Here is a 25297-nt window from a genome sequence, read left to right as displayed (position 1 = left end):
TATTATTTTTCCATTCCCTGCCTCTCTCTGTCTGACTGACATAGCAGGGGAAACACAGATCCAAACAAGGCAATGATAATGACTTGCTCCTCTCTTTTGATCAGACTATTCCTGACACCCTGTCTCTCTGTTTCACCCTTGTTCTTCTGCTTTCTGACTTAACAAACTCTCTCTCTTTCTGCACCACCACAAGTTGGTTCTCTTTTGCACCCCGATGTGGTGCGCTGGCTTTCCATTAGTTCATTTTGCCTGCTTTGAGAATGCGCTTGCATGTTGCGCACATGTGTGTGTGCAGTGTATGAACGTGTGTCTCTGTAAGCATGCACGTGCACATGTGCGTGTGTCTCCAGAGTCTCAGAACAGTATTATTGTAAACATATCATTTGATGGGGAGAGCGGTTCAGGTTGTTGGCCGGCTGCCCTGCTTTCATTTGGAACAGAGCTGCCAACATCTGGACTGTGTCAACACTCACTGACAGTGTGTGTGTGTGTGTGTGTGTGTGTGTACTGGGGTCCCTGCCTCGGCCCCAGAGCTGTCAGCCATTGGATGGGGAACAGATTTGCTCAGATTAATCAAAGGTGTAGCATTAATAAAAGGAGCCCTATTCCTCCATGCCTCCAGGCGGCCATTTTAAGAACCTGGGAGAGCAGCTTTGCATCCTCCAGGACGAGCTGCATTCTCACACAGGCCACTCACAGGCACACAGGTACGTGCACACAGCTTGGGATGGGCTTTCAACCGAAATAGTCGCAATCTAACTAAACGTGTGAATGTTTGAAAAGTGAGGAACGATCATTCCCCTGTTTGTGGTGTGATTTTAGGTTCACACACTGTAAGGTGGAGTAACAGTAGAGCGTTCCCTTTGGACACGGCGCTGTATTCGAAACCCAGATCAGAATCTGTGGCCACCCTGGATGAAAAACCCACAAATCCAACAGAGACACACAAAATACTTGTAATTCATATGGTGAGAAATGTACAGCAACCTCCTTCAGTAATTTATTCAGTGCTGAGTGCACATACAAGAGACGAAAAACAGAACTTAACTCATTAATGTAAACTGACAGCAGATGTATTGGAATTATTACTGTATGCACACGCAATGATGTGAATGTTGGAAGAGAGAAATGAATTTAAGTGTGTGTGTGAGTGAGTGAGTGTGTCAGTGTGTCGGTGTGTGTGTGAATATGTGTAATAAAAAGCGAGAAAGAAAAATGAGATTACCTATATACTTGGTTTTTTCAACATATGCCCCATCACGCCTCTTACAGTAGTTTCAACTGTTATTTGTACAAAGTCGAAGCTAGAGTTTCCTTCCGTTTGTGGTGGAGTAAGTAAATCTTAAAACACACACACACACATCATGCAAGAACTTTATAATCTTGTGGTTTTTCATGACCATGAAACGAACACTTTGCTCTCTGCAAAACATTCAATTCCCTCTTTTCTTTGTTTCTTTACCACACTTAATCTGTGGCAGTTTGTGTGTTTATGTTTCAGCATGTGTGTGTTTGCGTCTTTGTGTGCGTATGTGCTCAATGCAGATGAGTAAATCTGTGAATAAATAAAGACACTGTGGCTAATAATCTCCCCTTTAGTTGAAGTTAAAATCTCTGTGCAGCCTTCTCTGAGTCACCCAGCAGTCTGGGCTGTTGGCTCTGGCAGGCCATCTGATCCGGCCTCACTGGGCTAAAGATATTTGGGTGTAGTGAGCACTAATGTTATTGCTGAGCTCTGGGTAGTGCTGGGCTGAGATGTATTTGGGTTGGCTGGCTGAGGGATGAAGCCTGTTTGCCTACCGGGGCCGAAGACTCTGCAGGGGGCCTGCCTAATCTGCTGCACCATCCGACAGCTTAATTAGTGTTTCACTGCTGCACTCACATACAGTGTGCGCACACACGCTTTTCCACACATTACACATACACACAGGGGCATAGCTTGTTAGTCTAATAAAGAGCCATTAGAAGGTTAAATGTGGGTCTCATTAAAGATTAGTCATTTACTAGCATGCATAATAAGACTCTCTTGTGTGATTCTGATAACTGCTCATATTGCTGCGAGAGTGAAGACCACAGTCAACTCATGCAATGTTAATTTAGCATGCCATAGCCTGGGATTTGGCCTGTCTCCTGCTGAGGGCATAAACACCGAGAGAAAAGGATACAGTCACATCCAGTCAGTATCTGAGGGCTTAAATGTCATTACACGATGGTGTCTTTATGTTGTGGGTGTGCTCTACACACTGTAAATTAATAGATAAATTGGTGGAGATGATTTTGACGAGCAGTGATCCAAGGGGCTTAAAGAGGAAGAGTCTTGAGAAGGATAAGCTGTGTGAAGAAGGGTCTAGATTAGCTTGAATGGATTTGGAAGCCCTCTTGGAAGTGCGGACTAAAGGCTGTATTGAAATGTCAGAGATAATAATTTTGCTTCTCTCGTTTCTGAAGATCCCGTCCTAATGCCCCTACCATCTGTTTGAGAGCAGAGCAGTGGACATCCATCAGTGCAAGAAAGGGAGAAGGAGAAATTTGGCGTGCACACAAAGATACATTTGCTGGCTCTTTCCAGCCCTGATCAGACTCTATCTGATCCAAACAGTGTTCTTGTCTTTACTTGGACTCCAATTACATTATTCTCCTGGTCACGGCCACATAAAAAACAGATGAGCATGAGCAATAAAGAAGAAAATCAGTTTTCAAAAAGGAATTAAAATATTGGAGCTGCCAATGTTTTGACTTAGTGAATAAAGCCTCCGGGCAACTAGGGTTGGAGGGAGAGAGAGCAAGAAGCTGTGAGAATGTCAAACAGCAGACGGCTTTACTGACTCAAGACATGGATTAGCCATCTGAAGCCTTGTTTTAGGAGTTACAGTATTACTGAACAGCCCATGACTAGCCTACAGTGTAATACAAAGTGGTAGCTGCATATCAATTAGACAGATTCTCTTCAGAGATAGACATTAAGGCCGAAAATGAGCTGTTAAACCGGCCGACAAATTCACTTCCCCATCTCTGTCCTGATAAATATTTCAGACAAGCTCAGCAACATCGTCGTGAAAGAAAGTTATATTTAATGATTTCTGCTCTTGAATGTTTGTCAGGTTTTGGAAGTAATTTGTTGGAACATCTGTGACAGTGAATTTGCATTTGGAAATGCTCAGAAACATAAGACAAAAAACTCCTTTAACTGGAAATGCCAAAATCCATTCCTATGAGGCATGATGAGAACTGACTGATGATGTTTGGATTCATTAAATATGCAATGATTAAATGTTAGTTTCTTTTATTTGGCCTGCCAGAATGTTAATTTAACAGTCATAACTTTTTTGTGCTTTGTGAATGTGTTTTTGACAAATGAGGGCAAATTTTCGTTTTTTCTCTTCATTATCATAATTCATTTTGATGGTTAATTTGTTGACAGTCTTTGCAAGTTGTAAAATTGTTAACATGGATGTTAATCTGTCGCTCTCCCCTGCCACACAGCCCGGATTTGTCCCTGAGTTATTTATCATGTTTCCACTATTTAATGTTTATGATAGCTCGGGTGATGACTGTGGTTATGTTGTGCTGTGTGTGAGCAATTTGTTTTGAGTGACACTCTGTCGCTTCCCTCGCAGGGAAACTTGCTAATTTACCATCTCTCAAACAGATGCTACATTATGCCGCCAACATTCACATACACACAAACATACATCACCCACAAACCCGTTCACATCTGCCCATATGTGCTCACATCAGTTGTCAGCGAATCTTTGTCACAGAGAGTCGGCGTCTCCAGCTGAGTTTCAACTCCCCAGTTCACAGTAGAATCTTTATGAAAGCACCTAACAAGCTGCAAGTTGTTTATCAGCACATATAGGTCACTGTTTCCTGTCTGTATCCTGTTGTTATTGCAGTAAGTGAATTATGGAATAGATGTAAAATATCATTTACTTTGTAACAGAGCATCTCAGTGTGCTCCGAAGTCTTCTGCTTTCCATGGTAGCTGCTGTAGTTCCTCAAAGGGCTCTACTGCAGAGGTAATAATAATGGTAACACTTTACAATAAGGTACACAAAATGTGAGTAGTTACTAAAAAAGTGGGCAAGAAATTAATCAGGAATGACTTGATAGTTAATGAATCATTGATGCCTGAGTAATTCCTGAATAACTGTGAATCGAGGACTATATAGTAGTTAATGACAAGTTATAAGTGAACACACTGTGAGATACTACATTAATGAATCATTAGGTAATGATTAGTTCATAAATATCTGTGAATCAACATACTGACCGCTTTCTTCATGAGTTGTTCCTGATTAATTATCAACCACCCGCGGATTGGCATGAACTAGTGATGACTCATCAATTACTAATAACTGAATCATTCATCACTGTTTTTTGTACCTTCAAGTAAAGTGAGACATAATACTGAGTAGTTACCCAATATAATCATTAAATACCAACTACTTAATCATTAGTTACCCTTTTTGTGCCCCTTCAATTAAAGTGAAACATAATACTGAGTAGACACTCAATAGATTCATTAAAAACTAAAATGTAATCATTAGTTGCTGTTTTTGTCTACGTTCAAGTGCAGTAATACTGAGTAGTTACCAAGTAAAATCGTTAAAGACTAATTACTTAATCAGTAGTTACTATATTTGTGGACCTTCAAGTAAATTGAAACATCACTGAGTTACCCAATAGACACATTAATTAGTGAATCATTAGTTACTCTTTTTGGGAACCTTATTGTAAAGTGTTACCCTAATAAGATCTGGCCTGAGAATCCTGCGGCTAGTATGGACAAACACACATTTATATTTAGGTTATACATTAGGTTATACATTCTCGGCCACCAGAACGGGAAGAAAGTATTAGAAACAGGTCATTATTTCAATCACATAAGGAATTTTTCACGTTCAACAACTGAGCATGTCACAGTTGCTAACATATATTGTCAGAAACTACCAAGATCTTATGTTTATGGTGCACTACTGACTTGAAGTGTGTGCGTGTGTGTGTGTCATGAAGAGTTGGTTTGGCTGAGTGCCATGCAGCTGGAAGCCATCATCGAACCAATTACTTTCTGTCTTTTGCTCTCCTTCGCTCTCCCGCTTTCTTCCCTCCTCTCTCTGTCGTTCTCTTCATCTCTCTCTTCTGCTCCAATTTTCTGTCTGTCTGATTTTAATTCTGCAGGCCTGTCTCTTTGTGAGCCAAGACCTAACTTCACAGTTAACCCCTGAATTTTGCCGTCACTCACATCTTCCTTGCACCGACTTATACAACTCTGCACCATTAGTCATGCTGCCGCTACCCTTCCCTGACTACCTCCAATCCAGTCCTTTTGGGAACTATTTCACTCTCATCATCATCCTCCTAACAATGTCGATGTTTCGTTCTTGACTTCTTCTCATCTTGCTTAGCAACTCGGGTTATTGATTCAGATGTGAAATGTTTGTAAGGCTGCATGTCCTGCCAACACAGGGTATGGTCCAATTTACAGTAACTTGTTTGAGCTGCAACTCATGTCGTGAGTGAAGGGCGGCAAGAGTGTAAACACTGATTACAGATCTTGTAGTGAATGAATGTGTCACCAGAGAGAGAGAGAGAGAGAGAGAGAGAGAGAGAGAGAGAGAGAGAGAGAGAGAGAGAGAGAGGCAGTGAAGGATGGAGGAAGTGGGAGAGTTAACAGTGTAAACAAATGAGGAGTGTTATGAGGATAAAGAACTGCTGCGAACAAGTAAGCCTTTGTCTTCACACATACCTGCTCTCTCTCGCCTCCCTTGCTGTCTACGGCCTAGTCCACACGTACACAGATATTTTTAAAAACCTGTATTTTTAAAAAAAATTTCCTCCTCCAGTTTAAAAGAAATTCCCGTCCACACCAACGGTATGAAAACGCAAATGCAGGTGGAATGGATACCTCTACCATAAGGCTACGTTGGCCAATCAGAAGCTTGCCAAACAAAGGAGACAAGCGAAAAAACCCTGGTTTTCCTGTCTACACATAAACACCGAAAACGGTGTTTCTGAATATCTCCAACCTGGCGGGAGCTTTCCAAAAGCTCAGTTGTCAGTGACCTGAAACGCCATTTACATGTGTACAGAAGGCCAAAACACATAAAATGGGTACGTTTTCACACACACACACACACACACACACACACACACACACACACACACACACACACACACACACACACACACACAGCATATTTGGTCCTCAAATGGCCACTTGAGGCTGGCACCAAAAGTGAGTTGTTCCCCCTGGAGTCCCATGTTAAATGCCCAACTTTACAGCAGTATATAAAAGTGTACACAGCTTGGCAAAAAACTGTTTTGGTTTCTATAGCAAATTACCCCATTCATGAGGGGTATACAACTCACTTGTTTATATTATACTGATCAGGGGTGAACCGATTATTGGCCCTATTTAGCATTTTTCTAATTATCGGTAGCAATGATTTTTCTGTCTGATTGCTGATGAAATAAACCAATTTAAAAATGTATTACTTTGGCTCTGATGCAGCATCCTCTGACACAATGTCCCGCCCACAACAATATCTGATTGATAACACGTCACAATAAAGAGCCTATAAATACTGAATAATCTGAATCTGCAAATTAACTAGTAACTAAATATATCACAAACATGTAGCGGAGAGGAAGTTTAAAGTACCAGTAAATGGAAATACTCAGGTAAAGTACCTGAAAATTGTACTTAAGAACAGTAATTGAGTACATGGTAATTAGGTTCATTCAATCATTGGTTGTTCTAAATTTTGACACAAAGATTTTCAGTTTTACTGTAAATGAATATCGGTCCCAAAAATCGGTTTTCAGTCTCCTTGATATCTAATACTCAACATCGGTGTCAGCTCTGAAAAAAACATATGGGTTGACCCCTAATACTGAGGCTTAATGTATAATTAAGGGTGTGGCAGCTTTGAATGATGGCTAACCGTTAGCTGTTTAGCTAGCTGTCAGCAGACTATTTGGCCTGCCTCAGCTCCACCATGCTCCACCTATTTGACTATTTTTGGATCAGCTGGGAGTCAGGCACTGCCAAGATGCCTTAACAGCCAAAGCCACCACACTGAGCTTCACAATGGCTCTTCAGAAACCTATGGGTGACGACATCCATGTTTTATACTGTCTATGTGTAGTATCTCTCAGGTAGGGTAGAGCATTGCCTTTTTCATAATCAGATAAAGGAACCACTCTTAGCAGGGCCTTATGTTCCTGTGAGGTGCTTTTTTGTACCAGGCAGTGATAGAAATAAATCAGTATTTGAGGAGATATCCAGAATTCCCTCAGGAGTCTGAAGGTGAAACAGTCTATTTCTCACACTGAGTCAGTACGCAGAACCCAGGTCAGACCCTCTGTTATGTGAACACTGATGTACTTGAAGCTGTCTCCTCGGAGGACCCATTGACAAACGTTGATAGGAGCGTAGTTCCTTCTCTGCTTGTTCCCAAAGTTCAGTATCATCTCCTAAGACTCACTGACTTTTAGGAAATGGTTCCAGTAATGAGACCAGCAGGTCAGGCCCTCTATTTCCTTCCATATACAGTATATATATATACATGTATTCTCCCTGAGAATGTTGTTTGACTTTGTTTGAAAAGAAGATACAGAATTTGTGTGTTGATTAACATTTAACTCGATGATACAGGTGTTGTACAGCATATAAAAACTGTTCTGTTTAAAATGTAAAACTTTTGTTTTTCAGCAGCAGACATCTATCTTCTCCAGTGTCAGTGTGTTTTAAGAATCTGACAACAAGACAGATCTTATGTTGGAGCTCCTGAGCAGGAAAAGGAGCCCAAATATTTGACCATTTTTGGCCGTTCATGTCTACTTTTACAAAGTGCAAAAATGCAGAGAATGTGCAGAGAGTGCTCTGACAAGGTTGTAATGACACACACATCCCACATTTTTAGCTTTTCATTCAAAAGAAGGAAATCATTTCATGCAAAATGTGTTTTCAAACGAAACAATTCGCATCTCAAGCATCTTTCCTTCTAATCTTTAATCTAAACACAGACATCGTCATCATGACGTGTACCGTCAAGCCTCTTTTGGAGCCGCAGGGAAGGCTTGCTGTTTGAATTACAACCGGTTCGTCTTTACGCCGGAGCTGCTTGGCTCTGTGTGAACAAACAATGGCGGAGAATTGGTGAACTGCCGCTGCGGCAATAATGTGACATCTCTGTGTGAAAAGTGTCTCTGCAGTATTGTGACGTACCCGACCACACCCAGCAGTTGTGTCACGACGTACCAAGACACCGTGAAGTACAGTTCCATTTCCCTGAAGCAGGGTGAGAAGTTAAAACCAACAGAGGTAATAGGACCTCATCCACATATTGCGAACAATAGAGAGGCCTGTAAGGAAAACCAGAAGTCTTACTACAAGGCCTTCTCAAACCAGCAGGATTTTTAGAATGAAGGACTGAGCCAACGCCCAAAGGTCCGGCAAACTGTACTTCGAGGTAATGCCCGTCCCAAAACTCTAACCCGCTCCCTATTGGACGAAAGTTGCCGCAATCAATAAAACTCTGGCAAGATGACCATGACATCACTCAAGGCTTAAGGAGAAGAAAGAACATTTTCTTCAGAAGGAGACGGCGAGGTCCGGTCCTTCAACCTGATCGATCCCGCTGTTTGGTTCCACTAACAAGAGGACAGCCTGCCATCACTCGCTGCAGCTGACCTCGCACTCGCATCCAAAGTGAGTTTGGAGTTTGGAGTTGGACGGGACACACGCTAGTCGCAACGAGCCACCCCAGTAAGAGGCTTTTGTTTGTGCAGAGACAGATAGTTATAGCGTGTTGATTACGTTTTGTTGTGACCGGCGAGTCCTACCTATGGTATAATGCACTTTATGCTGATTATATGTGTTTACACTAGGAGCTAATTTGCGCTGAGCCACTCGGAGGATAGCCTGCGGTGTGTGACCACAGTACGTCGTGTTTCTGTACGATAGTAAACGAACCTCGGTTTGCTTGCCGACCCTCTGGCTGAGAGAGAGACAACTGTTGTGCGTCTCACAGCTGTTGTGTTACTCTTTTTTGTTTTGTTAAGTGTTTGCTTACCTTCTTTCCCTTGTACTAACCCACACACACATATACACACCCATATACACACATTCGGGGTAACGCACACACGTTATCTTATGAGCTACTTGTTGGAGACTAATGATTAATGACCTTGCTATAACATAAGATACGTGTGTCTCGTGGTATCTCCCTTTTATAACCTTAGATGTGGATGCCTCATGGTAGCATGGCTACTTTTCTGAAACAGTGTTTCACTGTTCCTCCCAATCCATCTTGTGTGTAGTCAAAGTGCATATGAAACCAACGGTGTTACAATTGCTGTTGTTCAAATCTTGCGCGTTCGTTCAAGTGACCACCTTTGGTCGACGTATTCACGTCTGCCATTTTTTAATTCATTATCTTTTTAATTCTTGTCCGCACGTGACTTCCCCAGGTCAGGTCTGCCATTTTTGTAGTCTTTTCAACAGGACTCCCTGTCGGCCATATTCTCACACACACACACACACATACAGATCTCCATCCATATATATATCTTTGCTTGCTTATGTTGTTTTGTAGAATTGCTATTTGTAGTTGAGGGCAAGCTTTGATAAACACTGTTGATTATAACTGAGCAGTTTTCTGTGATTATTTTGCACAATCTAATGTTATAATAACAGCTGGTTGAGATGGTCAGTGCGAGGATTTACGCCCTCTATTTCTCTAATTATTGATATTTCTGTAATATTAACAGTTTTTGATAAACTTCAGGCCTTGAGACTAAAAGCACAATATTTGATTATTGATCCCGGATTCCAGGGTGGTGCTCCGGTGATTATTAATGAATAGTAATAACATACATTTCATATGATTAACATTAATAGCTTTATCAATTGTCAATAATCAATTAATATTCCCCATTGATTTCAACATAGGAAACATTACATCCATAGGTGTGAATGTGACTGTACACTGTATGTAGACGTCTGTCCAGGAAGTTTCCAGTGAAAATGACTAAACTTTTACACCTCTGACCATGAAGTTAAACCTCTGTCGGTTCCTAACAGTAACAACACTTATTATTATCAGTGTCAGGTTATCTGAATGCTCATTAAATGTTTATATAATCGGAAAATGTGCTAGAAACAAAAAATTTAGAGGATAATTTTTTTAGTTTCTGTCTGCTAGCTCAAAGCCTCGACGCAACCTTTTTTCCAGACAGAAACTTGCAAATGAAAGTGACAGCACATTAGCAGAAGACTAAGAAAACAAATCAGACATCCAGGATGCAAAGAATGCCTCGCTGTGCTGAAAGAGGCCACTCATTCTGAAAAAGGGGCAAATAGTAACAAGTAACATGCTCATACACACACACACACACACACACACACACACAGATGGAGATGTGGCCGGGCGTCAGGCCAGATCCTCCAAGAGAAGGAAACTCACATTCTTGTGATGGGGAGTCATCAAGTATCAGGTTCCATAGACTCTGGCAGAGGCTGGAGAGCCCCCTCACCACCCACCACCCCGTTACACACACACACACACACACACACACACACACACACACACACACACACACACACAGAAACAAACACATGCATAGGGGCATACTTTGTAGCCCCATCCTTTTTGTGTGTGTATGAGGGTGGGTTGGCTGCATGAAAACACGGAATTGCTGCCTTTTCTAATCTTGTCAGATCTGTTCCTGTAGAAGTAAGGGCAGAAGTTTCTGATCCTACACGCAGCTTGGTATGATTAGTTTTATTTTGCGAGAGTTTGTGTATAGTCCATGAAAAAAAATCTGTACCAAAGAAGTCTGTAGCAAAGAAGAACAGATCTAGACGAATTTGTTGGTTTGATCCAGTGTGAGGTCTACATCCCGACTTGTGACTAAAGGTGATCAGGCCTTTGCTGTTCAAGCCCCCAGACTGTAGACCACTCTTTCTCAAAATCAGACTGGCTATAGTGTCATTTAAATCTCATCTTAACCTGATAAGAAAGAAAAAAAATCTAAATTCTCAGAAAATGACTTGCCCAAAATGAATAAAGTACATCTCTGCACTCACACTTCTGCAGGGATGTAAGCATCCGATCTCTTACTGGGTCCGAAGACATTGGAACACAGCATGAATAAAATATTTAATTTCTGCCAACAAAATTTTGCATTTTGAAAGTGACCCTTTCTAACCCTGGTGTTTTTGTGTTGTTTTATCATCCTGTCGTTTGTATTGTTTAGTTTTACCTATATATTTTTTTTCTGCAAGCACTTTGTAACCCATATTCAGAAAAGTGTGGTAACAATTTCTCATAACCATAAATGATTAATAGTAAAATTATAGTTAATTAAACTAGTTATTCATTTTACAATAAAATGCTTCATAAACAATTTATCAACCATTTACAAAGTGTTATAAACATCAGTTGCAAATTCCCATAAACAAATACTTAATAGATGGTTTGTAAAGCATTTTATTGTTTGTTAACTGTGAAATAACTATTGAATAAAGTTTTATTCACCATTCATTTACCATTTATTAATTATGGTTATTGTAAAGTGTTACCAAATGATCATGGAGGCCAGAAGGGGAATGAAGGCCTATGTGTAATTTCTTTTATTTCCACTAGATGTCCCTGTCAACCTTCTTTTCCTCAGGCCACTGACACTCAAGTTTAGATTAGAAAGACTGTACTTATCCCACAGCGGGAAATGCACTTGTTACTACAGCTCAAGATGCAACAGTACAGGAAAAAGAGTCAGACAAATACACATAAAGTTAAATAGAAAATAAATAGAAAAAATAAGATATTTACAAAAAACAAAGTGAGTGGAAAGTTATTGTTCAGGTAGTGCTTGAGTTGAATAGTCTGATGGCTGTGGGGATGAATGATCTGCGGTAGCGCTCCTTCTTACACAGTGGGTGTCAGGCTGCTGCTGAAAGAGCTGCTCAAGGCTTCCACAGTCTGGTGCAGGGGGTGAGAGGTGTTGTCCATGATTGACAGGTGTTGTCCTTGGCTGACATCCTCCTCTCACCCACCACCTCTATGGAGTCCAGTGGACAGTCCAGGACAGAGCTGGCCCTCCTGACCAGTTTGTTTTGTCTCTTCCTGTCCCTGTCCGTGCTGCTACCTCCCCAGCAGACCACTGCATAAAGGAGTGCTGATGCCACCACAGTGTCATAAAATGTTCGAAGTAATGTCCTCTGCACCCCAAAGGACCTCAGTCTCCTCAGCAGATGGAGGCGACTTTGGTCCTTCTTGTACAGGGCATCCGTGTTGTCACTCCAGTCCAGTTTATTGTTTAGGTGAACACCCAGATATTTGTATTTTGCCACCATCCCTATGTCCAAACCCTGGATGTTTACTAGTGTGATCTGTGGTGTTTTCCTCTGGAAGTTAATCACCATCTCCTTTGTTTTACTGGTGTTTATATGCAGGTGGTTGCATTCACACCAGTTAACAACGTCATTGTTGACCCCCCTATATTACTGTCCGTTCCCCTCAGACACACACCCAACAGTGGCTGTATCATCGGAGAACTTTTGGAGGTGACAGTTCACAGTGTTGTGTGTGAAGAGAGAGCACCGTACCATGAGGGGCCCCCATACTGCATACCATCACATCTGAGACATAGTCCTTGAGTCTCACACAGGTTGTATGCAAATTCTGATGTGTACATTTTTCCAGTCAGTGACTCTCCATCACAGCAGCTTGTGTTTGGAGGGTAACTGCACAGACAGGTTGAATCTCTGCTGTGGAGAACATGATGAACTGCCATGAGATAAGCCAAGCTGTTACATAAACTCTTAAAGAAGAAAACGATACAGTGATATTTTTTTTGAGACATTAGTGTCACTGCATTTTTATGTTTTGATATTTGTACCACCCGTTGAGACAAATGTATGCATGAAGTAATATAAGTATTATTGGTGTGTGACTGGCGTGGATTTGCATGTTAAAAACAACAAAAATATTTAATGAAATCATTTGCAAACACAGTGAAAGACAGATCTGTTTAAAAAAAGGGGGCAGGTCTGTTGACATATACCCAAGTGGATCAACATGTGAAACTACAATATCTGTTTTTTAAAAGGGAAATATCTAGTTACAAATGTTAAACCACTATTTAGTGTTATGTAACCATTCACGTCATCATTATGCAAGTTGATGCTGATTACGATAAGGCGGCTATGGCGCATGAGGACATTGTTGAGGCATCTTCCCAAGAATGAAAAGAAGAAAAATAACCATCTGCCTTACTCTGACCCATTTATAGTAGTGTTTATTTAGCTGTACTGCCCATATTACCATTTTTTATTTTTTATTTTTTTGTTTGATTGCTTACATGCATTGGTTAAAACTGAAGTTTCATTGTCAAACCTCTTCAAACTCTGTCTAAGGCTATGTGGACCAAACTGAATTTTTAATTGCTTTCTGGGGTAGAAAATAATTACAACTACTTACTACTACAACTAACAAAGCTGTTTTCAAAACTGTTCACATTCAAAACAGAATGATAGCAAGTATATTGGCAATAAAATGAAATATACAGAAAATCTTTATCTTAAAGTATTTATCATACAATGAAATAGTAATAATTCCCTAACAAAGCTGATTTCAATTTCAGCAGCAAATGCATGTAGTAGAGATGTCAAGATAAAAAGTCCTTCACTTATATAATACTTGTTGTTAGTGCATTTTGAGGTCAGTGTGTTATGAGTTGCAGTGCATGCCTTTGTGGTCGAACAAGCTTATTTTGAGACATGTATGAAGTGTTTTGGTGGTTTCAGTGAGTTCTGGAAGTGAGATGAACTTTTCGGCCATGATGCATGTTGGTAATGCAGACTGTACAGAGAGGCGGCTTCAGTATTGACTGATGCTTGTTAGCAGTTGAAAAAGAAAACCTGTAGGTAGACCAATATATCATAAAAACCAGGGTATTTTGACTACTTCATCAATGCATTGGAAATTAAATCACTATAAAACTACTCACTATATAAACTATTACTTAACCCAAAAAGGAAGAAACGGTGTATCGTCTGGGTGTAATAAAATCTTACTATCTCCTCTGATAAATCACAAGATGAAACTTAATCAGCTTCTCACCATAACGTCCTGAAAGGTTTTGGTGGTTATGTCATACCTGTTTGTTCTTCATTCCTCTTTCAGTCTTACATAATTGTTAAAAATCTCTTTCTGGCCATCACCATCTTTTTCTGGCTGCTCCCCTTCCTCCTTCAGTGATGACTAGATGTCTGCAACAGCAATCAATGCTGCTCATCAGCTCTGTAACTACACTGTAATTGTTTTTAACGACTAAATAAATGTTGAAGGAACAAACACACTCGCACTATCCACCTATAAGTGTGTGTGTGTGTGTGTGTGTGTGTGTGTGTGTGTGTGTGTGTGTGACTGCTATCTCTGATAATGTGACATGGATATCATAAGATGACAGTGGTGGAATGTAATAGGGATAAGTTCACCCAAAAATGAAAATTCAGTCATTCTCTACTCACCCGTATGCAGAGGGGAAGTTGGGTGAAGTTTTGTAGTTCTGGAGCATCACAGCAAAACAGGGTCGGAGCATTTTCCTAAACAACTGAAGTAGATGGGGACACCTAAGTTACTGTTTTTATTGCTCGCTGTGTATGTATGGGGGTGGGGTTTTTTGTTTATATTGTTCTCATTGTGAAGCACGTTCTGTTACTTTTCTGTATGAAAAATGTTATACAAATAAAGTTTGATTGATTGCTTGAATGACACGTTTTTTTGCTATGACAAGTCAAAATGTCTACTGTAAAAGAGAAATGTTTCCCTACATTTATACAGAAAAAAAATCCCCATTTAGACTTCTTCATTTATTCAATAAATACTATTGTAATGTTCATCTTTAACAAAGAATAACGTTTATAAGAAACCAATTACCATAGTTTGAAAAATACTTAAAATACTTCCGCTGTGATTAACAGTGACCTGATGGAATTTGCTCTCAAGGAGTAGGTCAACATGTTACAGGTCATAAATTCACAAGACCTGCTTTTCCACCAGTCAACTTGACATGCTCACAAAAGCATTAAGACAGTAGAGATTAAGTGTATGACAAGAATGACACCTGCACAGCAGCACCTGCTCAGTTTTAGACCACAGGGATGTTGGGGGAGGACAGCAAAACGTGCAATACCTGTAAAACATGTGAAAGCATATTAAAATCAGGTGTGAAATATGCTGAACACATGCTTTGCACAAGTGAAACATGTACTTTGCACATTGGAAACATAGTTTTGGGACATTTTCATGGTATAATATCTGAAGCCCTGTAAATATCCATATAACCTTTAGGATTACATGTGAAAACTATTGAATTATATTTGAAACCTATGGGAATACGTTACAAAACCCATGAAAATCCCTCTGTGTAACCCATAAAAATACCCATGTGTAACCGATGAGATTACACTAAAACCCATCAGAAATCCCCAGGCCTCACTGATTAGTGTACAAAAACACAAATGTATAACTTTATTCACTGATTTAGGTGAAACTGGATCATATTTTGATATGTGTGTGTGTTTTCTAGTTTTCCCTCTAACATCCTCCAGATGGTCTGCCTGAACCCTCTGTGATTAATGGAGTTTCCTGATGAAAAGACGGCTATAACCATTGCTAAAGTAACCGCTTCCAACGGCTACCGGGCTGTACCAGGCTCCAAGTGAACACTGCCGGTGTCAGAATCAAGCTCAAACTTGGAGACCAACTGTGGCCAGTTTGACAACAGGGAATCCAATACCGAGGTGGTTTACGAAGTTTAGCTGCTGTTAGACAGTGTCACAAATTGGCTTTTACAGTAGACAATTTGACTTGTCATAGCAAAAAGTGTCTTCAATCAATTAATCAATCAAACTTTATTTGTACAGCACTTTTCATACAGAAAAGTAACAGAAAGTGCTTCACAATGAGAACAATATAAACAAAACCCCCCACCCCCATACATACACAGCGAGCAATAAAAACAGTAATTTAGGTGTTGCAAGGGGACCACTAATAATAGTGAGGTCCAAGCTGGGACATTCACCCCATGGTCTGGCAGTAACACTGGTCTATGTGGAGTGCACAATCTCTCAAGTGACTGACTGTTGGAGAGGGAGCAGCTGCTGATCAGGTCTTGCCTTTTCATTTTAATGTTGTCAGTACAGGAGAAAGGAAATTGTTTCTAGGTCCATGTCTGGAGAGACTTGGGCGTGGTGAATATTATCACCGCTGTCTGCCTATGATTGTTGTTGAGATTGAGCAGAGAGAGAGAAGAGGAGGGGTTTTCTCTGGTCTGATGCTATAAAAGCCTTCAGTGGATATCTCTGTTGTACAGCTCTAGAAAAGCTGGCAACTATACAACCTGGACTTATTTTGGGACATATGCCTGGATTACACAGCACAAAGGTAGGAGCATTTGTAACTTTAAGAGTCGCTGAAGTTTATAGGACAGTAAAACGTGATTGAACTTTAATTAATGTGTTTAATCAAATGAGCTAAGATTGAAAAGGGATGATACTGCAGGTGTAAGCTTAGGTTATGTATGTAGTTCTGAGAGCATTGATTCCAATGGATGATATATTCAAATTCAATTAACTGAAATCATTGGCCACAGTGGGGCAATGTACATCAATCAGCCACAACATTAAAACCACCTGCTATACATTTTGCAAGTTCCTCTTTTGCCGCCAGAACATCTCTGATCCATCAAGGCATGGCACCTATGGGGGTTCCCTGTGCAATCTGGCATTGGGACAATTGCAGTGGATCCGTTGGGTCCTGTGGGTTGGGGGGTAGGGTTTCCATCAATTGGACTTATTCCACTAGTCCCACAGATGCTCTACCAGATTGGGACCTGGGCAATTTGGAGGCCGGGTCAACACCTTGGGCTCTTTTCACATTCCCGAGCAGGTTAAAACGTGTGCCAGGGCACCTTGTCCTGATAGGGGGGCCTCTGCAATCAGGGAGTACTGTCGCCACGAGGGGATGTACTTGGTCCGCAACGCGGTTTGGATGGGTGGTGTGTGTCAAGTGGCATCCACATGAATGCCAGAACCCAAGGTTTACCAGCAGAACATTGCATTGTAATGACATGATCAATGTTAACTTCATCTGTTAGTGGTGTTAATGTTGTGGCTGATTGGTGTAATGTTATAATGATTATAATTCAATGTGTGCCAGGTTTTGGTTGAATGTCCTCTGTAATAAAACCACAATTAAATGATATTTTATGTCAAAAATATTTTTTCTCAAGACATCTCAAGATTTATTTGACATTGGTTTTTCATACAAGTTCATACAATGATTATACAGTAAAATATGCAGTAAACAGAAATATATGTATTTTGCATTACAATAAATATGGATAAACTTAATGTGCTCCTAAGTGACATTTCTTCATCTGTTCTTGCAGGATATTCAAAAGAATATCAACTGTTCCACTCCTGCTGCACTATCAACCACCTCTCCTGCCACCACCCTACTTGTGAGTCAGTGTTCATAGTTTAGACATACATTAAAGTGAAAGTCTATTTGTGTTTTTACATGCTTCAAACATCCCTTGAAACTAAATTCTCTGATTAATTTCTCAATAATGGTGGTCAAAGGAGCTCCAGCCCCTGATGGCACACCCTAACTTGCCGTCTGAGCATGACAACTCCCAGGAGGACAGGGAGCAGCCAGCTCCCACAACCCTTCAGAGGACCAGGGCCCACTTCCTCAAGGGAGTCTCCTACTTCTCTGGAGACATGAAGGCTTTCGGAAAATGGATGGAAAGTAAGTCAACTTGAATTGTTTACACTGAGAAAATTCTGTCCTGACACACAAAAGCATGTATAGATTTGAGTACTGTATGTATGATCAATTACTCCACCCCAAATTCAATTATGCAATTATTTGAACAACTAAGGTAAACGACATGCAACTACTGAATGTACTGTATGACATCTATTGTATGTATGATGTACTACTGACAAACTCATGACAGGAACCTGTAAGGGCACCTGTAAGTTAAGCCAGGCTATACATCCAGAATGACATGCCCTGTGAAGATATATGGTCATTTGTTCCAGTAGAAAAGCTTATGATCCTTGTCCATACAGGACATGGCTTCTGTGACCTTGCAAAATCACATGGTGACGTAGACGTCCCAGGCTTCACTTCACACTGTGTAGTTTAAAATAATACAAAGAATGTTCAGTATTGAGTTTGGTCTTGCTAATGGAAATATTGCAAATTGCATAAAATTCAATATAAAGGCATATGAAGCAGGTTTGTCAAAAATATTAACGATTTCTGCCTGCTCTCTCTTTCCATCCTCCAGGGCAGTTTTTCTTACTGCAGTTGCTGGACTGGGTTTTGCGTGGTGCTGCTCAGGTGATGTTTGTCAACAACCCTCTGAGTGGACTCATCATTTTTGGAGGCCTCATCCTGCAAAACTACTGGTGGGCTCTCAACGGCTTTGTGGGCACACTCTTTGCTACCATTTCTGCCCTCATTCTGCAACAGAGCAGGTTTGAACACTCAACACAAAACTGATGCTACACGTAATAATAAATTAAATGTAGTAAAATTGTGACATTATATAGAAAGAGTTGTCCGGATGCTTACTGACACTGCACGTATCAAACTTATTTTTAGACTCTGTTTATCACAACACCGGGTGATTGCATAACTGCTGAGTATGCTTTGATGAAATAGCTTGATGATACTCATTTCAGCAGTAGACAGGCACATTGTTATGTTAGATGGTTTTACACTGTGTTGTACACCAAGAAATATTTATTCATTTAAATGACTTTTCCTTAGGGGTGCAATTGCAGCAGGGCTGTATGGTTACAATGGCATCCTGGTGGGTCTGCTGATGGCTGTGTTCTCCAAAGCAGGAAACTGGTATTGGTGGCTTCTGCTACCCAACATCTTCATGTCCATGATGTGGTAAGCAAATTGATGAACTAATGGCTCCATGATAAGGTAGATTCAAATCAGAAGAAATTTGAGGTAGATGTGAGAAAGCGGATAAATTAACCAAACCAAGACACATAAAATGTAAAAACTGATCAGTTTACTGCAGTGTAAACATATACATGTTGTCAAATGGGGATTCAATCTAATACTGATGATGTTGTATCCTTGTCTTTCAGCCCGATTGTGTCCAGTGCCCTGGCATCGATTAACAGCCGCTGGGATCTGCCAGTGTTCACCCTGCCATTCAACATCCTGGTGTGTCTCCACATGGTTGCCACCGGCCACTACAACCACCACTTTCCCCAAGTCCTCATTCAGCCTCGCTCAGAGCTGCCAAACATCACCTGGGCTGAAATCGATGTAGCCAAGGTCAGTGACAGGCCAGGATCTCTTTTGACATACCTCTCTGAGGGCTGATACTGCATGCTTTAGATTCTGTGCACTGTGACACACCAGTGTCAGAAAAAGTCCTCTGTTATTGGCACATGACCTGCTCTGTCACAAAAGTCTTTAGAGTTACTCTAGCCAAGATATGTCTGTTCAGCAAATGGGAATAACTCACCCACTCAAAGTTTCTACTAATGAGCAAGAGGTCATACATGAGTGGAAAAAACCTGCAGGTGTAAACTACTCTGGTATGCATCTTCAACTATGTTTGACCTCCCTGTGTTTACCTCCCAAGCTGTTCATGTCAGTGCCTGTGGGAATTGGCCAGGTCTACGGCTGTGACAATCCTTGGACAGGAGGAATCTTCATCATATCCCTCTTCATCTCCTCCCCTATCACCTGTGCTCATGCTGTGATGGGATCTGCTGTGGGTATGGTTTCCGGTGAGATGACATGTCACTACCTTGGCAGGCAGGGCACCCAATAACAGATAAATAATGTAAAAGTAATTCTGCCTCACCTCAATAAACAGCACAACTTATTTTTGCTTTTTAAAATAATATCCACGATGATTTAAAAAAATATTCGTTAAAGGTGCAAAACAACCAGGACTTCGATAACACAATCTCACTTAAACTGAATGGCAAATTTTTTAATGGCTGTGATTTATCTTTTTGAAGGTTTGGCTCTGGCAGCTCCTTTCGGAGACATTTACTTTGGCCTCTGGGGATACAACTGCGTGTTAGCCTGCATTGCCATTGGAGGGATGTTTTACGCACTCACCTGGCAGGTGCACCTGCTTGCCATCACATGTGGTGAGTAGACACCAAGAAGATAAAAATCTGAGAGAGCATCTGTTTCAGACATGATGATAACATCATATGTAATCATGTGCAACACTGGAAGAGAACAACCAGTTACTTGTAATCTATTATAGCATTTACACAAATGTCATCTCTCTTCTCCTCTGCAGCTTTTTTCTGTGCGTACCTTGGCTCTGCCATTGCCAATATCATGTCCACCGTAAGTAGACATTTTCGTTTACATCTATTTATATATTGGCTCATAATTAACACAAGTTACTAACTGCAGCTTGATGTCTTTTTCATCTACAGTTTGGTCTGCCAGCCTGCACCTGGCCTTTCTGTCTCTCTGCTCTCACTTTCCTCCTCTTAACCACGGGAACCAACAGGATTTTCAAGCTGCCGCTGGCCAAAGTCACTTACCCTGAGAAGAACCTGGGCTTCTTCTGGAAGATGAAGAAGCAGGAGAAAATGGAGAAGGCTGAGAAAGAGAGGAAAGAGAAGGAGGAGCAGCAGAAAGCCACAGAAGAGGAAATTAGACTGAACGAGAAGGAGAAACTGAGGCTGGAGCTTGAAAGAATGGAAAACGGGATAGTAGACAGTGAAGAATCAGAGGGTAAAAATGACGAGACAATTGTCAAAGACCATACACAAGAGGTAGAACCACTGGACACTGCAGGAGAAAACAAACGCAATAATGTAACTGAGGTCGCTCCTGCTGATTATGTTTAATGGAGAGAGAGAGAGAGAAACCCAATAGACTAAAGGCAATTAAAATGAATGACCAAATATAAACAAGTAAATGTTTATATTCTTTGAGACTACTTGTTTCACCTTCAAATTAAAAACTTATGGCAGTTCTTTCTGAGTCCAGTTGATGTTTTAACTGGATGATTTGTTGGTGACACATTGCACACTGTACAACTTTGTTATGATATGAAATGTATATTTTTTTTAATAAATCATTTTCTAATGATAACTCTAGTCCATGGTGTATACATATATATATATATATACTAACTGTATGATGTGATAAAACTTGTCTCGTGCTAAGAAAATCGTCTGGCTCCGAAATAGGTTAGTAATTGTGATGTTCAAAATGCACACGAGCACTTTCCACTGATCCTGTTTACCGGCAATAAATCTCTCTGGTCCAGTGATTCTGGTTAGATTGCTCCAATGTAACATTCCAGTGCTTAATGAAGCGTGTGGTTGATGGTTTGGATGCTTGTACAGTCAGAAGATGTGATCTAAAGTCATCCGACGGCCCAGCATGTTTGTTGGTCCATACGTGACTGAAAGCCACAGTCACATACCTAGGTTTGATGGATGGAACTGTCACCATTACAAATGGTAAAATGGTAAACGGACTTGCATTTCTATAGCGACTTTCCAGTCTACTGACCACTCAAAGCGCTTTACTGGTCACAATCACCCATTCACACACACATTCATACACTGATGGCAGAGGCTGCCATGCAAGGTGCCAACTGCTCATCAGGAGCAATTTGGGGTTCAGTATCTTGCTCAAGGACACTTCGACATGCAGCTGGAGGGAGACAGGGATTCGACCAGCGACCTTCCGATTACTAGACGACCCGCTCTAACTCCTGAGCTACAGCTGCTCCCAAATCAAATAAAGTTAAAAAAAATACAGTCTCAATTTGTTATTTTCGTCCCATTTTTCAGAAGTTGATGTGAAATATTTAAGACTTTTTCTGTGTACACAAAAGGCTTGTTTTAAACACAAATTTGTTAAAATTTGTGTTAGTGAGCACTTCTTCTTTGCCAAGATAATCCAATGCTGATTAAACAGTGTGAGTATAGCACAGGTGTGCTGGGACAGTCCACTCATAAATGTGCAGTTTTATCACAAGACACAATGCCACAGATGTCACAGTTATTGAGGGGTGTGAGGCCAGCTAAATAATTGCCAAATTCTGGAAAACCTCATTGAATGTGGCTCATGGCGGTTGAATGAAGACTTAATTTACCCAAGGTTCCTGAGGTGAGATTGGCTAATAGTCTGGTGTACTTGACACAAGTACTTCATTTTCTTTATATTAGCATTTAAAAGTAACACAAGCCAATCGTGCTCAAGGGCATAAAGTTTAGAGGTTAAAAACAAAAGTTAAATGTTTTTCTGAGACAGGATGTATGACTTGTTCATGCACCAGCGAGCAGGTGGAGCCGGGACATGATGCCAGGAAACTTTCTCCACCTGAACCATTATATCACTCTTTATTCCAACCCTCCACTGACTGCTTTTGGGTTAAAGTTTTGCTTCTTGCTTCTACACATTAACACTTACAGTATCCACACCCAATCATTAACTATAACACTGATTAATATTTAATCCTATTACAGATTTTGGTTTATTTGCACAGGTGGGCAACTACAGCATAAATACACAGGTGCAAGCAGGGCAGCATGGGAACGTATCATTTCAGTGAACTCATACAAACCCGCTCTGATTCCCCACATCAAGAACTTAACAATCAACACTGGTCATTTCATCTTTTAACTCTTTTTGAAGGGTTAAGAAATGTAGGTGGTATTCATGAATCCTTTCTTATTACCATAACATAAACTCAAAAGCGCACGGTGGCCAAGCTGCAAAGTAGGTTGCAGTTACTGGAAATAGCACAGGTATTTGACTGCAGGAGGTTTTCTACAGTGAAAATATGTAACCTTAACCTTCCTAGAGGCTCGCCTTGTTTGTCAACCCATGTGTGTCAGCATGTGAGATTCACAATGAAGATATGTTTTAAAGATCAGATAATCACGTGCAGCACAACGACCTAGAAAATTCCAGCAACTGAAAAGTCTCTGACTGAGAGGAACTGACAGAAGTATCAATGTAATGAGTGGTGGGTGTGTTTATTGGGATTGCCAATCAAACACGATGTGAACTGACAGTGTCTATGTATAGTTTTCAGCTGAATGTGTATGATCATGATCACATGATTTATAGTATCGTTGCACGTTTTTGACCTCTTGCATCACCTATTGCCTCAGACCTCTTTAGAACTCACGGATTATAATGGAGAGAATTAATTTATGGTAGCCTGTTTTAGTCTTTACATAAAGATTTATTTTAAAGCAGGATCCAGATGCCAGCTCAGCAGAGTCAAAGCCCCATAGCTTTATCATAATATTGCGCTTTTTCAACAAATCATTCAAAAGGTCATGTAAGGTTTCAAAGGAAAATCCTCTTCAAAGGAAAACAACATGCAGTACGGCCAACTTTCATGGTATGCCTGGACCTTAGTTTAATCAGCATTTTTCTGTACAATCATCTCGCACATTGAAATCTTAACCTGTGCCAGCTGGAGATGTACATGCGGGCTGTGTTCCTGTCAAAACATCTCTGTTGTATGCACATGTTGTATGGATATCAGAAAATCTGAGACCTTATCAGACTACCTGTAGAAGGGCTGCTTTTGTAAAAGTGGTGTGACAGTCGGAAAGATTTTAACTTGTCTGACATACATTGGAATGGATCCATCATCTCACACTGTCAAATGACCTAAATAGTATCTTTAACATAGCATAGTTCTTTACAGATAATCCAATAATAAAGCTTCATAAAGGTCTGTATCACCAGAGTCATGGCTACACCTCCAGCAACTCTGCAGTCAGTCTTCAGAGCACTGACACTTACACACCAGTTTACACTAAAACAAACACATTTTCATTCCATTTCATTCCATGTATCCTCATTTAAAGACTTCCTCCACAATTCTTTGTGTATCAGTGATCAAATGTCACGTGACATTTCATCTCACTGACAAATGTTCACCCTGATGCCCACAGATTTATGCTAACATTATGACACCCCATGCCAACATGGGAATTGTGGTTAATGTTTGAACAATCCTATTTTTAATAACTCCCTATGAATAACTTATATGAGAGCTCAACCCTTCTATACCTAATTTATATAATGTTTTCTTTCAAGATCAAGCTCAGCAACCAAAAGTGAGGTGTTCGTACCTTTATAAAGTTCTGAAATTCTGAAGAAAAGAAAGATTTAATATACTTAAGGCACTAAATCAAAGAGAAATGGTTACGTGTTGGATTGTATGGATCTAATCTGATTTGATAATAATTGGTGTAATATGGAGAAAAGATAAAGAAAGCTGGAAAGTCAAAGAAAGTGCAATTCTCATTTTCATTCATACAAATGTATAATACATCTCACAGAAATTATCCATTAGAAAAAATATTATCCCTCCATGTTGGTGAGTGAGTCTCAGAAGTATCTCATCACGGCTCTGTGCTCTGCGTCAATTCTTTAAAGGAGACCTATTGTGCTTTTTTATTTTTCCTTTCCTTCAGTGTGTCATATAGGTTCTTGTGCATGTAAAAATGTAACAGATCATCGCAGAGGGGCAAATACAGTGCTGCAGAACTGGACAATATGAGAAAACTGGTGTTTTTGTCTTTTTTAGCACTAAAGCATGTAAATCTATTCTAGTAGTAACCCAAAACAAAAGTATGAACCTGAAAGTGAACATGTCTCCTTTAACTTGTGCTATGAATCCAAGCTAATGAAAATAATGTTACCAATAATCACAAAAGACCAACATTGATGGTAAAGTAACTGAAACTGCAGTTCATGGCACTGCAACTAGTAAACAAAGACAATGTATTGGGCCCTGTGGTGTCTGTCAGGTTTTATAGAGCATGCAGCTTATTCATTATTCATACCAGGTTACTTCTTTTTTTTTTTTTTTTAATACAAAGCCTGTATAGCCTCTTTGTACTTTTGCACTTCTGTTAATGGCCAAGAATGAAAGTTTGAGGGTGAAAACACTGGTGCTATGATGTCTTCCAGCTGTGTGGCATTCTGCCAAAAAGTCTTCAAGGTACAAAACAGACTTTCTAAAACACACACGAAATACACACACGAAGAAGGAACAGTTTACCACCGGTAACTGGGTTAAAATGCACAAAATAGTTTCGATTCCCTTTATAACTATAGAGTAAACGTTTTTATTCCCTTTTGGAGACATGGTATGAAGTAGCCAATGGTTTCCACTATGCATTCAAGTCTGTCAGGTTTACATTATAAATCATTTCCCA

General features: G+C 40.3%; 1 protein-coding gene across 2 annotated transcripts; it reads left to right on the top strand.

The window, feature by feature from the left end:
- Positions 1-641: 641 nt before the first annotated feature.
- Positions 642-21116, top strand: slc14a2 (solute carrier family 14 member 2). 2 transcript variants are annotated; one of them, XM_084359526.1, is made up of 10 exons: positions 642-707; positions 17467-17538; positions 17660-17828; positions 18376-18565; positions 18861-18989; positions 19196-19388; positions 19702-19849; positions 20087-20221; positions 20380-20429; positions 20522-21116. In XM_084359526.1, exons 3-10 carry the CDS (start codon positions 17675-17677, stop codon positions 20939-20941), a joined length of 1419 nt encoding a protein of 472 aa, XP_084215652.1. In that variant the 5' UTR covers positions 642-707; positions 17467-17538; positions 17660-17674; the 3' UTR covers positions 20942-21116. The 2 variants fall into 2 exon arrangements, with proteins under 2 accessions (XP_084215652.1, XP_084215651.1); XM_084359525.1 differs by lacking the exon at positions 642-707 and adding an exon at positions 16422-16460.
- The last annotated feature ends 4181 nt before the right edge of the window (positions 21117-25297 follow it).

The sequence above is a fragment of the Pagrus pagrus genome (assembly GCF_965226575.1).
Source record: "Pagrus pagrus genome assembly, chromosome: 8".
NCBI lineage: Eukaryota > Metazoa > Chordata > Actinopteri > Spariformes > Sparidae > Pagrus > Pagrus pagrus.
Note: the sequence above shows the minus strand (reverse complement) of the source record. Positions and strands in the feature narration are given on the sequence as shown.